Here is a 17,251-nt window from a genome sequence, read left to right as displayed (position 1 = left end):
AAAACTGCTTTAAAGTTCATTTAGGCTGCTGACTGTTGTTTTAAGAGCCCTTCCTTAACCTCCTGTCGTCCTCCCAGGTGAAAAAGGGTTAGGGTTCCTTCCTTCCTCCTTTCCTCCCTCCCTCCTTACTCCTTCCTTCCTTCCTTCCTTCCTTCCTTCCTTACTCCTTTCCTTACTTCCTTCCTTGACCTGAGGACAACAGGAGGGTTAAATGTCATATCATTAATTGAAAAAACATGCAAACATGGAATAACCAATCTGGTTATGTATATGTTCAGTGAGTACTGGTGCAGTCTTAAATCGACATTATCCTGAAATATATTCCACCACAACAGCCATTATCATCAAAGGTTTTTATTGGATTGAAAACAATTACAGTGAGAAGCCACATTTGTGGTAAGAAATGCTCATGAATGACACTGACATTAGTGCACAGACTTTAACCATAAAAACATCTTCTGCTTATATGTTATACAGCAGGGGTCACCAACTATATTTGTCAGAGGGCCAAAATTTTACCGGACAGTCACCTTGGGGGCCGGACCCTCAAATAAAAATCAAATTTTGGCATAACATTATTATTTGATGTTTATTGTTTATATTTTTTTCCATTTCATTACAAATTGAAGGTATTTTTTAGCCTTTATGAGTCAGGCTCCTATCACCTATACCACAGTCAACCACCAGGAGTGATAGAGATATTTTGCCTTGACTTTTTATTTGATGTGCGAATGTGGTAGTTAAGAATTTAAAAATAATTTGATTTTCCAGAAACATAATTTTATTCCTTTTCAGCGTTATGCCTTGTGTTCCACTTCTTAACACATCATTTCATTGTTATTTCAACTAAACTGCTAAGGTTATTACTGTGGAGAATATGCAGCCAGAGTGTAAATAATACAAATAGGTAATGTGTGTTCTTTGTCTGGGTTGATTATGCGTCGATCTATTGGTAATGCCTCAGGGCTCCAGTAGGGGGAATCGCGCTACTCTTCCTCACTCAGTACAGACAAGTGAAGGCAAGATCAGAGTGTGTGTTTATTCATCCCTCTTCCCTCACTACTTTCCCTGTGTAAGGGCACAACATTATTTGTGACCTGTTTTGTTCTGGTACCAGGTATACCATGCTATTTTAAGTTATGCCAGTTGTTTTTTCCTCCTTTTGTGTCTGTCCTCATTTCAGAATGTATAGAGTCATAAATGGTGGGGATTACTGATAGTTAAGAGTCTCAGTTGTTGCTGTTTTCAGTTGCTTTAATAGTATGGACCACATGATATTTTCTCTTTGATCCTCATAATTATGGAATCCAGTCGCGGGCCGGATTGGATGGTTCGGCGAGCCGGATTTGGCCCACGGGCCGCCAGTTGATAATCACTGTTATACAGGTTTAAGCTGGCTACATTGACTATATGGCTTTATTTTACATTATGACACTGCCTACATTATTCCAGCATGTCATATGTGACCATTACAGCTACAGTTCACGATTTAAAATCACTACTCCTACACTGGCTTTAAACTCTTTTCCCCAGTCTAAAACGTTTCCTACTGATGTTGCCTTCCCAGAGGACAAGTCTTGGATGGTGCTCTCTGAGAGGACAGAGTCCCACAAATTGACATCACTCATCTCACCAACAAAACTCTGGCTGGCATCAAAATCACCCTCATAACTGTCAAAATCTTGTCCAATGACGACCTTGCCTCCAGAACGCACTGAGTGACCCTGCCTGTAGATTTTAGTCAGGCTTTTCCTTCCATCCATGAAGAGGGCAGTAGCACCTGTACTGGAGTCCCAGGTGACACACAGGTGGGTCTCCAGGGCACCAAGCTGAGGGACGTTGAAGGCAACAACTTCTGATGAACTCAGGTACAAGGACAATCTAAACACACACACACACACACACACACACACACACACACACACACACACACACACACACACACACACACTTAATTTGCACAGTAGTACAAACCATTGCAAAATTAAATATCAATGTTAAAAGACAAACAGGGCTTGATAAGTGTCAATAAAGTCAGTTTAACACATATTCATCACAGATTTCATGAGTTTAGCTCGTTCTCCTGACCTTGTGAGGCAGTTAAATTGATTGGTGCAAACCACTAATTTGGACCAATCGAGTGTTTTTTTTTTAAAGTGCCTTCCTTTTATCAAGGATTTCTAAGGAAGACTTCTCAGATGGGTCTGTGTAACAAACCATCTGACATGACAGGTTATCAAGCTCATGCAAAATTGAATTTCATACAACACACAAGAGCATGTTGTGATGATTTGTATCAATAGAAGTAGGAGTGGTACTGTAGTATTGTTCTTATTATTGGTTTTAACTGTTCACAGCACACTTTATTTTGACTTTTTATTCATATTTTATCTTATTAAACTTAAATACCGAAATGAAGATTGATTGATTCCCTCAATGTATTGCTAGCAGAGGTGGGAGGTTGTATTTGTACTTCGTTACTGTACTTAAGTAGATTTGTCAACCTCGGTGACGTTATAAAAAGAAGACATGACGTGCAAATAAGCGATAGAAAACAGATTTTTCTTTTTCTTTTTGTGTGTGCGCTCTGTGTCGCCCTCGGTAAGTCACATCAAAATCTGCTACTGGACGGAAAATCCAACAAGCGCCCTGCTGACAACTGAGTGCACTAAGGCTGTAGCCACGCCCTCGTCGCCTGACTCCATCTTGCCCCCTTTCCCCTTCCTTTTTGGACAGAACCCCTGGAACAAAGGTGGAGTACAGACTACAAAAAGGAGCACCATAGACTGGCCAGCTTTCTGGGATCCCTGTTAAAGACTGTGTCCCCTCTGTCTCCCCCATTATTGACTGTTTTAACAAAGCCTGCCTGTTATTAAATTGCCCATTATTGGACTTTAACTGACTGTCTGTGTGCCCGAGATTTAAGACACCTGTGACATTTGCAGCTTTCTGCTCGTCCAAACTCTCCATTAAGACACAAAACCCTCATTTAAATACTACTGCCTGCACCTGTTTTCATTTACGCAGTTATTCTTAGTAGATCAGGCCCAAAGTGTTTACCTGCCGCCAGCTTCACGCCACAAATTCAGCTCATCATAGTATTGAGTCCGATAAGCAAAGAGGATGACCTCACGCTGGCCAGTGAGCTCTGTGGCAACACGCATGCACAGAGTGAACGCCCTCAAGTTCAGAGGTTGAAGAGGAGCCAACTCAACACGATCGGTATTTGTCTCTCTGGGGAATACCACTGACTTCATGGTAGCAATCGCTGAAAATCAAGAAACAGAGATTCAAAGTTGGCAACAACAATGAAAACATCCCACTGGCAAACATTTAAAGATGTGAAAGTTTGTCAGTAAACCAGAAATACTTTGTTTAAGTATATTTTTGGGCCCTAAAAGGAAAAATAAAAATCCATCACTTACTCTTCACAAACTTTCAAATGAATGTAAATTCTTTCAACTTAAAAGTATCTCTTAACCCTCCTGTCGTCCTCCTGGGTCAAATTTTTCCTTCCTTCTTCCCCTCCTCCCCTCTTTCTTTGCTCCCTCCTCCTTCCATCCTTTCTTCCTTCCTTCCTCCTTTCCTCCCTCCCTCCCTCCTTACTCCTCTCCTTCCTTCCTTCCCTCCTTCCCTCCTTCCTTCCTCTTTTCCTCCTTACTCCTTTCCTTCCTCCCTCTCTTCCTTCCTTCTGTCCTTCCTTGACCTGAGGACAACAGGAGGGTTAGGAATGCTTCAGAAGTGAGCACACTTTTTGAGATATGTTCAGGAATTATTGTCATGAACAACGATATGTATTCAGAGTAAGGTTTGAACATTTGTTAGGGCCACTTTTTCTTTGCAGACTTCACAAATAACACAAATGATCATTAATGTCAGAAAAGCCTACATTAATCTTGTTTGCAATCACTGTCTACCAACAGAATTTCATCCTTATTTACATATTTCCGGTGTGTATATATAATAAATATATCAGATTATTTTGCAGGTTAATTGCGACTGGAGATATTAAGGTCTTCAAACAAATCAAATGCACTTTTTAAATTGCATGTGGTTTCACTGAAAAGGTTTTCTTAAACTTGGATGTAAGTAATGTCATTCTTCACTCATTTTTTTACTCCTCAGTTGTCACTTTATAACATTCTTCAAGATAATTATCAAAGATTTGAACAATAAGTCAATAAATGACTAAACAATCTCTTGGAGAAGACTTTTGATGCATTTTACACATTAAATTTAACACAGAAATGACTCATTCATATGCAAGGCTGGTCATCATATCATCAAAGGAAACAAGTAATTATTCACATTTCAGAAGATGAAACCAAAAATATTCACTGATTAATTTTCTGCTCATCAGCTTATCAGTTACTTTCAGCTAATGAGTTCATTCACCTTTACATTTTTGAATAAAACATTACAGTTATACTTTCCATACATTCACACATTAGGACACAAAAGTAGAGCTTACAAGTACCTGCCAACGCCGCAGGGACGGCAGTGAGAAAAAGAACGCATAAAAATCTCATTTTGTCTGAACAAACCTGTAGAAAATGAGAGATTTGAATTAAGTCATTGCACATGTGCTCAGTTATTCTTGAAATATTTAGTTAAATGCTGTCAAAGACTCCATAGAGATATAAAAGTAGAATGAAGCTGTATACATACTGTGCTTCTGTGAAGAAGCTGCTATGGAGTATCTGCATAGAGGGATTTTATAGCCTGACCACCCAAACCCCTCCCCATTAAAATATATCGATAACAGTCTAGTTATGTGATGTGTCAGCTCAGCTGACATTTGTCACTGACCATTAAAATGGACTATCCTACATGCAAGCTAGTTTGTAAAGTCACTACTGTCCAGGGTCCAGCTTAAAAAACAGCATCTATTTATCTATCTAAACATTCAAAGTCCAGGTATATAGAGCAACATCATATGGACGTTTTGAGCTTTGAGCTTTTGTTGGTCTTGGCTAACACTTTAATCCAGTATGCAGTGCACTAAAAAGAACATAATGTCCCCTTAAAACGGAGTAGGCCTATTATTTAAGTTCATCAGAGTGTGAACTGATGAATTATCCTGTTTAACAGCTGCAATTTCAGTTTTTCTCTCATTCATTTTTTTCATTAGTTTGTCATAGTATGGCCTGTTTATATTCAAAAAACATTGGATAGGGCTAACAGATCTGTTTGTAGTTTGTATTTGATTTGATTGCTGTTACCATGGAAACAATCAGTGCATCTTTCAAACTTACAAATGTTACCTGCAAGAGGCTGCTGAACTTCATCAACAGAGAAATGGTGAGAAAATACAAGTGTTTTTCATCTTATTTTACTGTGTTAGGTTATAAATGTTATATTTTAAAGCATTTTGGTGTTTGTTTGTTCTGTAAACTGTAACTGTTCCTGTTGTCAAGTGGCTGCACTTCTCTTCCTCTGCAAAAGTTAAGACTTGGTGTTATGCAAGACACTGTGGATTTAACTATTTTAATGAAGTATTTTAGCTCTTTATTGTTATGTTAACGACAGTAACGGCAATCTCCTTAAAAATCCTTCTTTTTAAAATCATGCACATCATAAAGTGAAGGGAGGTATGGTGGCTGTCTGAGTCTATGACTGCCTGGTTAGGGTTGACTGTCACTCTTTGCTGTGTATTGTAATTAATTGGCATTAACGTAGCTGTTTTACGGTGATAGATGGAAGAGGAATATCGGACAGAGATGAAGACTAACAGCAGCAGTAACATGAGTTCATCAGCAGAGGTGAGAGCCAGAAAAAACACCTGGGAAATGTTGGACTCTCTTTTTAAATGGAACCTGTAACCATAGCAACAATTCCAATGCTTCAGGCTCTGTTAGCATCTAACTGACAGGTGAAACTAACCTAACCATGAGTTAAACTGACAAGAAAACACACATTTGAACACACTTTTTGGTAAGTGGCCATGGTGTAAGAGCCGTACAGCACTCACAGGTGTTTAGTAGAAGAAAACGATTGGCTTGGAAAAGGAAATGACTTATTCACATCTATTGTTCCATGTTTTTCATGCATTAAAACTGGTTTCAGTTCCACTATTTAATAGTGTTGTAATACTTGAGATCAGTCTTAGTCCCACATTTTTAAGATCTTGGTCTTGTCTCTGAATCAGCTGCATTTTCTTTGTCTTCACTCAGTTTCGGATGAGCTGGACCATGACTTTTATCTCAAGACCAGTCGAGACCACTGCAGTGATCTTTTATATTTTACTGTGATTGAGTGTAAAACTCGCATCAACTTCAAATGCAAGCAATTACTTATTTTACTTTGAAAGTTTTAACACTACAATCCACACAAAAGATGGACAGACTCCACATGATGAATAGTACTGCCATAAAGAGTGTGATATACATCACAACGATATAGATATAGCAAAATATGAAACGGTACACAACACTACCGCACATTTATTTGTATTTTACTAACATTCCTAATTTTTTTTTTTTTTAGCAGAGGAATAATGTAAATGTCGAGCCACATGATTATTATGATTGATTCTCTTTCTTGACTTGGTCTCACAGCCTCAGAGTCTTGGTCTTGGTATGTTCTGGTCTTGGTCTTGGGTTAGGTGGTCTTGACTACAACACCATCAACTAATGCCTACCTGTCTCTCTCTTTCTCTCTTTTTGCATTGTAGAAACAAACAGGCAAAAACCTAGCCGGACCTCATGTTAAGATTGAGGAGGGTTTCGAAGAAGGACAAACTGATCGATATGAGCGTGCCGACACTTGGGAGAAAACACACCGATGTGACCTGTGTGAGCAGAGCTTCTGTTCCTCAACATGTCTAAAGTGTCATCAGTCTATCAACACTGGAGAGAAGCTGTACACCTGTGAGCAGTGCGGAAAGAGTTTTACTCAATCGGCACATTTAAAGAAACATCAGCACACTCACACCGGAGAGAAGCCATACACCTGTGAGCAGTGCGGAAAGAGTTTTACTCAATCGGCACATTTAAAGAGACATCAGCACAGTCACACCGGAGAGAAGCCGTACACCTGTGAGCAGTGCGGAAAGAGTTTTACTCAGTCGGCACATTTAAAGAGACATCAGCACACTCACACCGCAGAGAAGCTGTACACCTGTGAGCAGTGCGAAAAGAGTTTTATTCAACCTGGAGACTTAAAGAAACATCAACACATTCATACTGGAGAGAAGCTGTACCTCTGTGAGCACTGCGGAAAGAGTTTTGCTCAATCTGGAAACTTACAGACACATCAGCGCATTCACACTGGAGAGAAACCATACACCTGTGAGCAGTGTGGAAAGAGTTTTACTCAATTGGCACATTTAAAGACACATCAGCGCACTCACACTGGAGAGATGCTGTACACCTGTGAGCAGTGCGGAAAGAGTTTTATTCAATCTGGAAATTTAAAGACACATCAGCGTATTCATACTGGAGAGAAGCCGTACACCTGTGAGCAGTGCGGAAAGAGTTTTGCTCACTCTAGAGACTTCAAGAAACATCAGCGCATTCATACTGGAGAGAAGCCGTACACCTGTGAGCAGTGCGGAAAGAGTTTTACTGGATCTGGAAATTTAAAGAAACATCAGCACATTCATACTGGAGAGAAACCCTACACCTGTGACCAGTGCGGGAAGAGTTTTACTCAATTGGCAAATTTAAAGAAACACCAGCGCATTCATACTGGAGAGATGCTGTACACCTGTGAGCAGTGCGGAAAGAGTTTTGCTCACTCTGGAGTCTTCAAGAGACATCAGCGCATTCATACTGGAGAGAAGCCATACACCTGTGAGCAGTGCGGGAAGAGTTTTGCTCACTCTGGAGACTTCAAGAGACATCAGCGCATTCATACTGGAGAGAAGCCGTACACCTGTGAGCAGTGCGGGAAGAGTTTTACTGAATCTGGAAATTTAAAGACACATCAGCGCATTCATACTGGAGAGAAGCCATACACCTGTGAGCAGTGTGGAAAGAGTTTTATTCAATCTGGAGACTTCAAGAGACATCAGCGCATTCATACTAGAGAGATGCTGTACACCTGTGAGCAGTGCGGAAAGAGTTTTGCTCACTCTGGAGTCTTCAAGAGACATCAGCGCATTCATACTGGAGAGAAGCCGTACACCTGTGAGCAGTGCGGAAAGAGTTTTACTCAATTGGCACATTTAAAGACACATCAGCGCACTCACACTAGAGAGATGCTGTACACCTGTGAGCAGTGTGGAAAGAGTTTTGCTCACTCTGGAGACTTCAAGAAACATCAGCGCATTCATACTGGAGAGAAGCCGTACACCTGTGAGCAGTGCGGAAAGAGTTTTACTCAATTGGCACATTTAAAGACACATCAGCGCACTCACACTCGAGAGATGCTGTACACCTGTGAGCAGTGTGGGAAGAGTTTTACTGAATCTGGACATTTAAAGACACATCAGCACATTCATACTGGAGAGAACCTGTACACCTGTGAGCAGTGTGGGAAGTGCTTCTCCTCCTCTACTAATCGGAGGTGTCATCAGCGTGTCCACACTAGCGGGAAGCTTCTCACCATCAGCTCACTCACACTGTGTGTAGAGAGTGGACTCGACCTGTCTGGAGTTCTCAGTTAAAAGATGACATGATGAGTAAAACTTTCAATTAAATTCACATGCATGCAACTGGAATTGTTCTTTTTTTCCCTAAATACACAAGAGTTACACACACACACATCTAGAGACATTGCAGCACATAAACTTATACTCACACACATCAATTCAGCTTAACAGACACACAAAAGTGTGTCTAGTGTATAACAAATACACTTAGGGCTTTATTCTTCTTTTGTTGCTTCTTCTTTTAGGTGAGAGACACTATTCCCTCCCTTTAAACTTTTAGGCAAGAGTCACCACTCCTTTCCCTTAAGGCAAATTCTCCCTTTCTATGCTTGAAATCAAATAGGTGAGTTCCCAACTCACCCAGCTCTTTTTATTGGTCTATGCCAAACGGACCCAGACACAAAAGACCAATTCTCCCTCTTTGTGCAATTTTAGACAAGGGAACCAACCTTCTCTCCCTTAGGCAAATTCTGTGCAAGGAATCCCGTTTTTTTTTACTTGGAACAACATAAACAGACAAACAAAAACTTCAGCCACTATCAGTGCATGGTTTAAACTATACTTATACAATTTAAGAATTTGAAAAAGTAACATCTATCTATAATCCACCAAGAGTTACAAGCACTTACTGTGTCCCGTTTCACTGGAAAGAAGGTCGCAGTCATCCGAAATAACAACAACAACAAAAAACAATGAAATGGAGTCGATGTTCCTAATACAGCTGCCTCAGCCACCAGGGCAATCTTCCTTCCTTGAAATGGAAGAACAGGTTGCGGCACGTCGGTGCAAACCTCCAAATTAATATTGTGGAAATTGTCAAAAAACAATAAACATAAATATGAAAAAATACACAAAACACTGTTGTAAAATAAGGAGACTATATACACAGAGTGACATCAGCTTGGCTCATTGAGCAAAGAACAAACCTAATCTATGATAGATTCTGAAGGAAAAAAAGAAATGATATAGCATATATGATTAAAAGGCATATAGTTACATACACATGTGTTACATGAGTGTCATATGCCTCCATGACACAGGAAAGTGAGGACCTCAAGCCATAAATGTTTTTTGACACTTTACCATAGTCCACACAACCCAAAACTCAGAGCTTCTCCCTTACTGTGGACCAGTGTCGGAGGTAACACGTTACAAAGTAACATAACTAGTCTGTGTGCATACTAACTTCCACAGCAAGTGTTCAAGCTGTAAAGACTGATAATTACACCTTGAGGTGGATGGGCAGTCCACGCCCGCTCGGTGAAACATTATTTTGATTTTATGGGAGGAAATAAGAGCAAGAACATTACAGTGACATGTAAATTGTGCCCGAGTAATAAGAGCCTGTTGCCCTGTTGTGATGATGAAGGGTCTGTCATTCCTGCTATTAGTGTAAAGATATACAGATTATGGTCCAGATTTGGCTGTGTGATGATGTTGCAGTCATTATATTTAATCTGGACTAAAACAACATGCTCGAGGAATTACGAAGGGGTTTTCATTTTTGGTAATGCAAAATACTCTAACCACTTACCTTTCTCAGTAGGTAATGCTGTAATGTAACTAGTTACTTTTTAATAGAAGTAACTGTAATGTAATTAGTTACTTTTAAAAGTAACGTTCCCCAACACTGCTGTGGACACAGGTCAAAGCAAGGAAAGAGCAGTGGGCCTCTTAACAATACATGAGCCATAATTCCACAAGACACGCACAATTACAAGGCAAAAACAATGGTCTTACTTAACGATCATGTGTTAAAATGATAAACCAATCATTTGATCCTTCATTACTTTAACAATCCCACCTTTTATCAATATAATTACAGTCCATCCTTAAGTGCAACAGGTAACACAAAAAAAGCGTTAGTGCTCTTTAACCAAAACTAATAAATTCTGCATAGTCGATTACAATACAACAATACGAAGCGTAAGAAGTAATAAGTGACAAATTTCAATACAAACTAGAGGTACAAAGTAGAGGTTCACCATCGTGGACAGGTCAGTAGAGCTCACGATGCATGGATGCCATCTTTTATGTCTAAAAAAAATAGTTGTTTTAACAATAAACATACCTAAGAGCGCTTGGGGAGTTGCTATACGATATCAGCGGGATGTTCATCAAGAGTGTCAGATTTCTTTCATGGCTTGTTGATTTCATCTTTAAAAATGGGTTATGTTTTATGAACTTATTATATTATTAATTGCATCAAATCTTCATCTGAAGAGTGCCTAAAGCTGTCAAATGAATGTAGTGGAGTAGAAAGTGCAATAATTCCCTCTGAAATGTTGTGGAGTGGAAGTATAAAGTAGCATCAAATGGAAATACTCAAGTGCCTCAAAAGTCTACTTAAGTACTTGAATAAATGTCCTGAGTTACTTTCCACCAATGGCTGAAAACAGTCAGTGATCATTAGTAGACTTGTCTGTCAGCAAAGATCCAGTCAGAGGAGCTGCCTTAGACACAAATTATACACACACCTTTGTGTATAACGACAAAAAATGGTGGTTAAAAATTAAATTGGTACTCGTCAAAATATGATGTGTGATTCCTTTTTCTTTAATTGGATACCAGACAGCACATCTGGGTCCCTTAAAAGTACAGCTTTCATGTCTCAGTTCAGTGTGACAGTCTTGACTGCATTTTGCTGTTGTTCATGGCCACACTACTTTATCTCCTCTGCTGCGAGGAACATCGTGAAAGGGTGGTGGTGCTTGGGGCATTTCTGGCACAGCTATAAACAGGTTTCATTCTTCTTTAAGAAATATATATTTTAATGTCTGTTTCAGTAATCATGTTTGTTTTTTTGCTTCTATTCAGAACAGAGTTCTGTCCTTGGGCGAATCCTGTTCTCATCGTACATGCTTCCTCTGGGTCATTTGTTCAGTGGTAACTGTTATGCTGAACATGCACCAATATACTTCTCTGCCAAATCTAATAACTTGAACCATCTGTCCTCCCTCTGTGAGTGTTAAGGTGCCACCAAGGAGTGGATGATTCATATTTCCTCTCACCTAAACCCTGACAAAATTTAAGTTCTTTGAATTGGTCCTGATGACTTTGCTACTGCAGCTGCTCAGTTTATTGGTCCACTTCCACATCCAAACATTATTTCTACTGCTAAGAATCATGATATCATCTTCGACCATGACAATTGACATTTTAATAAGCTTGTCCAGGCCTTTTTCCTTCAATAAAGACATATTGCAAAAGTGCCGTACCGTACTGTCTTCTTCCACTTATCCGGGGGCGGGTCGCGGGGGCAGCAGCCTAAGCAGGGAAGCCCAGACTTCCCTCTCCCCAGCCACTTTATCTAGTTCTTCCCAGGGGATCCTGAGGGGGAACGGTGGATACTCTGAGCTGCTGTTTGGACCATAGGCACAAACAACAGTCAGGATCCATCCCCCCACCCGAAGACGGAGGGAGGCCACCCTCTCGTCTACCGGGGTGAACTCCAACATACAGGCACCAAGCCGGGGGGCAATAAGTATTGCCACCCCTGCCCTGTGCCTCTCACCAGTGACAACTCCAGAGTGGAAGAGAGTCCAACCCCAACCTCGTGCACCAGCTCAGGCTCCTTCCCCACCAGAGAGGTGATGTTTCACGTCCCTAGAGCTAGCTTCTGTAGCCGAGGGTCGGACCACCAAGGTCCCCGCCTTCGGCTGCTGCCCAGCTCACAGCGCACCCGAACCCTTTGGCCTCCCTCACTAGTAGTGAGTCTGGGTCCCATGTTCCCTTTTCGGGCTGTGCCACCAGGCGCTTGCCACCGAGCCCCAACCCCAGGTCTGGCTCCAGGCGAGGGACACGGAAAACCATCATAAGGGGTCTTTTTGAACTACCCTTTGTCTGGCCCCTCCCACAGGACCTTGCCATGGGAGACCCTACCAGGGGCATAAAAGCCCCAACAACTGAGCTCCTGGGTTCATTGGGACACGCAATCCCCTCCACCACAATAAGGTAGTAGCTCAGGGAGAGGCATATTGCAAAAGTAAAATCTATATTGTCCTCTACTGATCTTGAATCCACACATTCATTTTCTCCCAGACTACCGTAATTCCTGCTACATGGGCTTCACTCAGCATGATGTAAGAAGTTTGCAGTTAGAACAAAATGTAGCTGCCAGACTTCTAATAAGAACCAGCTGTATTAGCCCTGATCTTGCTTCCCTCTATCGCCTTCCTGTAAAATTCAGAATCAACTACAAGATCCTGCTTATTACATATAAGGCAGTAAACTATTTTATACATCCAGCCTGCTGGACTTTAGAAAACCAGTGATTATTATTCTAGTTTTAATGAAACCAGCTTATCCACTAGTATATGCAATGTCATTACATCCTGTTTTAAGCCTAAGTTTATCCCCATTGTTGGCATCACCACTCACAAGTGGCATGATCAACATGGTCAAAATGGTTGGCAATTCAGGGTTGACTAAGAAGAGTTTTAATTGATACCCCCTTTGAGTTCCTAAACTGCAGAGGTTTTAGATTAATCCACATGAAAGAGTGGAGCTTGGTACAAAAACTGGTCTTCATTATAATTTGGGCCCACCAAATCAATCCAGATATTTTAATTTCAACAGAAATCGTCGTCTGGTATAATCACGTATGTTATCATTGCACTTGACAGTTACAATACATCAAAGGTGGACAAAACCAGGAGGCAGGAAGAGGTTATTATTTTTGCGAGAAGCTCTTTTAATGTCTCTGTGGTGAATTCTCTTCTTTGTCCATAACAATCTAAAAACACAACAGTTGTGACTTTAACTATCTTGCATGTAGGATAGTTCGTTTCATGGTCAGTGACTAATGTTAGCTGAGCTGACACATCATGTAACTAGACAAGGTACAAAGAATATTCTACATTACTAACTAATTAACTAGTCTTTTCATACTTCTGATCTGTTATGCCCTAACCTGTTATCACGGCCAGTTGTAAGTGACAGAAGCACTGTTTGAACGCACTCAAAAAACTCCAACTGCTTACTCTTCCCTGGCCTGGCACATTGGTCAAATAGCTGTGACTGGGTGGAGCGCCGTTCAGTTCATCTAACTTTACCAATGGGATCAACTCAGTTTTGGTTTGGGTCTTCTCATTGGATTTGTAGACAACTGAAAAACATAGTAAATTGCCAGTTTTGCATTAACGAGTATGCTTTGTTCTTTTGTGCTGGGTTACTACCAACAGGATCCAAATTCAGTTGCATGTAGAAGATGTCCTGAGAAGAACTGTTCATATTTTCACATTTGTATGCCCTCAAGATCATATTGTGGGTGACCTGGCACATGCATCTTTTCTCAATTAATTAATAAGACAAACAAGGAATGGTGAAGAGATCCTGTTATCAGTATATTTTAATGGGGAGGAGTTTGGGTGGTAAAGATATAAAAACCCTCCGTTCAGGTGTTCTGCAGCAGCTTCTTCACAGCGGCACAGTATGTATACAGCTTCATTCTACTTTTATATCTCTATGAAGTCTTTTCTACATATCAAAACTACTGGCAGTGGTCAAAGACTGCATTTAATTCAAAATGGACATTTTTTTACAATGACTTAAGTAAATTCTCTTTTTTTTCTGCAGGTTTGCTTTGACAAAATGAGATTTTCATGCGCTCTTTTTCTCATTGCCATCTCCATGGCATTGGCAGGTAATTGTCTACTTTTCTCCTCACTCAATATTTGTCCTCTTGATCGCAATCCAAAATGGTGTCACAAGACTACTTACTAGATCATACAGGTTCTCACATTACACCTATTTTTAAATCTCGTCAATGGTTACCTGTTGCTTATAGTTTGAAATTCTCATTCTTACATAGAGAGCTCCTGTACATGTGGCTATGTAACTATGTCTTATATATTGCTAAACATTTGCCAATGGGATGTTTTCATTGTTGTTGCCAACTCTTTGTAACTTCTAAATCTCTCTCTAAGTCTCTTGTCTTTCAGTGAGGGTTCCCATTCCGACCGTGGTATTCCCCAGTGAGACAAATGTAGATCATGTTGAGTTGACCCCTCTTAGACATCTGAACTTGAAGGCATTCACTCTGTGCATGCGTCTTGCCACAGAGCTCCCTAGCGAGCGTGAGATCATCCTCTTTACCTATCGGACTCCAGAGGCTGATGAGCTGAATTTGTGGCGTTTAAAAGATGGCAGGTAAACACTTAGTGCTCCACTTTGTGACATCCACATGAGATTATTGCTGACAATACTAATACTTCTTACCAGATACTAAGGATCCAAGATGAGGCAATATTTTGTCACTACATTCTCCTAAATTTTACCATTTTTACGGTGAAATACTAAAAATAATTACTATTTCTGACAATACTACTCCTACTTGTACTAACTGCTAATGCTATTGTGTGCTTGTGTGTTATTGCATGAATTTCAATGTTGAAGGCAACTGACCTTAACTGATGAACTCTATAAGTCATATGTGTTAAACTGACATCACTGCCCAGTCCCTCCATGATTTTATGTATTTTTGTGATTATTGTGGCCAAAATGCTCAATTTTGCAGCAATTTCTCTCAAGAATTGTGATACATTATATAAAAAAAGAAAATACTGAACTAGAGTTCCATCTATGAGTTTAAATAAACTTTCACCTCAGTATTAGCAACAAATAAAATCAGCCAGTAATGCCATTAAAATAAACCATTCACAAAAAATATTTTTTTTATGATTATAATTTAGCAAAATTGCATGGTTTTGGACATTTGTCTGAGATTTCTTAAATATGTGTTAGTTATTGTGATTGCAAAATCACAATTTCCTGGAGGGACTGACTGGCATGTACTAAGCTCTTATGGTTTAAATTTGCAATGAAAGACTGTACAAATGAAGTGAATATGTGTGTGTTACAGTGTGGGCTTGTACCTGAGTACGTCAGCGGATTCAGACAGTGTTAATTTCCACATCCCTCATCTCGGTGCCCTTGAGACCCACCTGTGTGCCACCTGGGATTCTAGTACAGGTGCTACTGCCCTCTTCGTGAATGGGAGGAAAAGCCTGACTAAAATTTATAAGCCAGGTCACACAATGCGTCCCAAGGGCAAGGTTGCCATCGGACAAGATTTTGACAGTTATGGCGGTCATTTTGATGCCAAACAGAGTTTTGTCGGGGAGATGAGTGATGTCAACATGTGGGACTCTGTCCTCTCAGACAGCACCATCCACGGCATGTCCTCTGGGATGAGAGTGCCAAGAGGAAACGTTTTGGACTGGGAAAGTTCAAAGCTTAAAAGTCACGGGGGGGCAAAGGTTCTTCATCGTGAACTGTAGCTGAACAGTCACATATGACATACTGGATTAATGTAGGCAGAGTCATAATGTAAAGCATATAAAGCTTTGGAAGTCAATATTGCCAAATTAAACCTGTATGAAATAACAGAAGATTATTTGATGATTGAAGTGGATGTCTGTGCACTCATAACAGTGTCACACATAATTTCTAACCACATAATTGTTTTCAATCTAATAAAATCTTGCATGCTGACAATGGCTGTTGTGGTCTAATGTATTTCATGATAATGTCAAACTAAGACTGCATCACTGCGCACACAAAACTAGAGTAGTTTGCATGTGTTGCACACACCAAATTATTTTAAGTTTACATTCTTTCAAATATGACATTAAAGGACAGGTTGATAACTTTTAATGTCTGTCTGAAAATAATGGTCATGTGCCAAAATGAACATTGAAACTCTTTTTTTTCTCAAAAGTTCTGTCCTTTGACGAAGAAAGTTGTTTGACATCCAGTCTTTGACATTGCAAAGGCAGTCATTTAGTGCACACAGCATGTCAGAGTCTGTGGATCTAAAGAGCATGTTCACCTGACTATCCTCAACATAAAAATGGAAAGAAACACCATATCTCTGCAGAATTTGTCCAAGGGGAAGCATGTATAAGGTGTATAAAGAAAATAAGATTGGTCCCAAGACCGACCCCTGAGGCAAACCATACTTCACAGAAGAAAATGAAGAAACATGGTTGTTCACAGAGGTGCAGAACCTCCTACTTCATAGGTAAGATGAAAACAATTCTAATGTAGTATCGGATAACTCCATCCAGTGCCTCTGTCTTTCTAACAGGATGTAGTTGGTTGGGCTGGAGGACATTCTTATATAAGAGTTTCTAAAAGTTTAGACATGGTAAGGGGATACATCTGGTTAAAACTGTTTTGTTGTGGCTGAGGGAGATCAGAGTGTGTTGTCTTCAGTGTAATCTTCTGGGTAATCTGCAGCATTGGAACAAATATTCAAAGCCTTTAGTTCAGTAAAAGTAAAAAAAACATCTCCATTACACATAAAATTCCTGCATGAAAAATGTTGCTTAAGTAAATAATACAGAAGTATTATCAGCAAAATTTATTGAGAGAATCAAACAAATTATATTGTTTGTTTTTGTCACTAATAAATAGATGTAAGAGCATTTTAATGTTGTAGATCATCAATGCAATTTTAGATACTTAACAGTCACAATATTTAAATAAAATGTTTTTAATGTAAAATCTTAATCCCAATGAGTTGCAATATAAATATTTTGGAGTAAAAAGTACAATATTGTCCTTTGAAATGTAGTAATAAAATTAAAATTCTCAAATTTGCACCTCAAGGACAGTTTCAAACAGTCAGAAGCTCAAATGAACACTGAAACATGT

General features: G+C 39.9%; 3 protein-coding genes across 4 annotated transcripts in view; 2 read left to right on the top strand and 1 right to left on the bottom strand.

Moving 5' to 3' along the window:
• Positions 1–338: 338 nt before the first annotated feature.
• The window catches only part of LOC128378601 (pentraxin fusion protein-like), a 106,959-nt gene continuing 90,046 nt past the window's right edge, over positions 339–17,251 (bottom strand). Inside the window, exons 1-4 of one of the 2 annotated variants that reach the window (XM_053338169.1) lie at positions 4,669–4,763; positions 4,478–4,544; positions 3,061–3,268; positions 339–1,881 (exon numbers count right to left, since the gene is read on the bottom strand). In XM_053338169.1, coding sequence (XP_053194144.1) covers positions 1,476–1,881; positions 3,061–3,268; positions 4,478–4,529 — 666 coding nt within the window. In that variant the 5' untranslated portion in view covers positions 4,530–4,544; positions 4,669–4,763 and the 3' untranslated portion in view covers positions 339–1,475. Of the gene's footprint in view, positions 1,882–3,060; positions 3,269–4,477; positions 4,545–4,668; positions 4,764–17,251 lie in introns of those variants that run through there. The other variant, XM_053338170.1, reaches the window with a different exon arrangement.
• LOC128379335 (gastrula zinc finger protein XlCGF57.1-like) lies at positions 5,575–8,608 on the top strand. The gene is made up of 2 exons (XM_053338953.1): positions 5,575–5,762; positions 6,674–8,608. Exons 1-2 carry the CDS (start codon positions 5,697–5,699, stop codon positions 8,606–8,608), a joined length of 2,001 nt encoding a protein of 666 aa, XP_053194928.1. The 5' UTR covers positions 5,575–5,696.
• On the top strand, positions 14,013–16,180 carry LOC128378599 (pentraxin fusion protein-like). The gene is made up of 4 exons (XM_053338167.1): positions 14,013–14,024; positions 14,171–14,237; positions 14,536–14,743; positions 15,456–16,180. Exons 2-4 carry the CDS (start codon positions 14,186–14,188, stop codon positions 15,871–15,873), a joined length of 678 nt encoding a protein of 225 aa, XP_053194142.1. The 5' UTR covers positions 14,013–14,024; positions 14,171–14,185; the 3' UTR covers positions 15,874–16,180.

Source organism: Scomber japonicus, chromosome 18, assembly GCF_027409825.1.
Source record: "Scomber japonicus isolate fScoJap1 chromosome 18, fScoJap1.pri, whole genome shotgun sequence".
In the NCBI taxonomy this organism is placed as follows: Eukaryota; Metazoa; Chordata; class Actinopteri; order Scombriformes; family Scombridae; genus Scomber; species Scomber japonicus.
The sequence above is the reverse complement of the archived record's forward strand: the minus strand, read 5'-3'. Positions and strand labels throughout refer to the sequence as shown.

Coding starts and splice junctions, on each gene's coding strand:
- LOC128379335 (XM_053338953.1), top strand. CDS start 5,697: ATGGAAGAGGAATATCGGACAGAGATGAAGACTAACAGCAGCAGTAAC. Junction 5,763..6,673: donor ACATGAGTTCATCAGCAGAG/GTGAGAGCCAGA, acceptor TTTGCATTGTAG/AAACAAACAGGCAAAAACCT.
- LOC128378599 (XM_053338167.1), top strand. CDS start 14,186: ATGAGATTTTCATGCGCTCTTTTTCTCATTGCCATCTCCATGGCATTG. Junction 14,238..14,535: donor CATCTCCATGGCATTGGCAG/GTAATTGTCTAC, acceptor CTTGTCTTTCAG/TGAGGGTTCCCATTCCGACC. Junction 14,744..15,455: donor TGGCGTTTAAAAGATGGCAG/GTAAACACTTAG, acceptor TGTGTGTTACAG/TGTGGGCTTGTACCTGAGTA.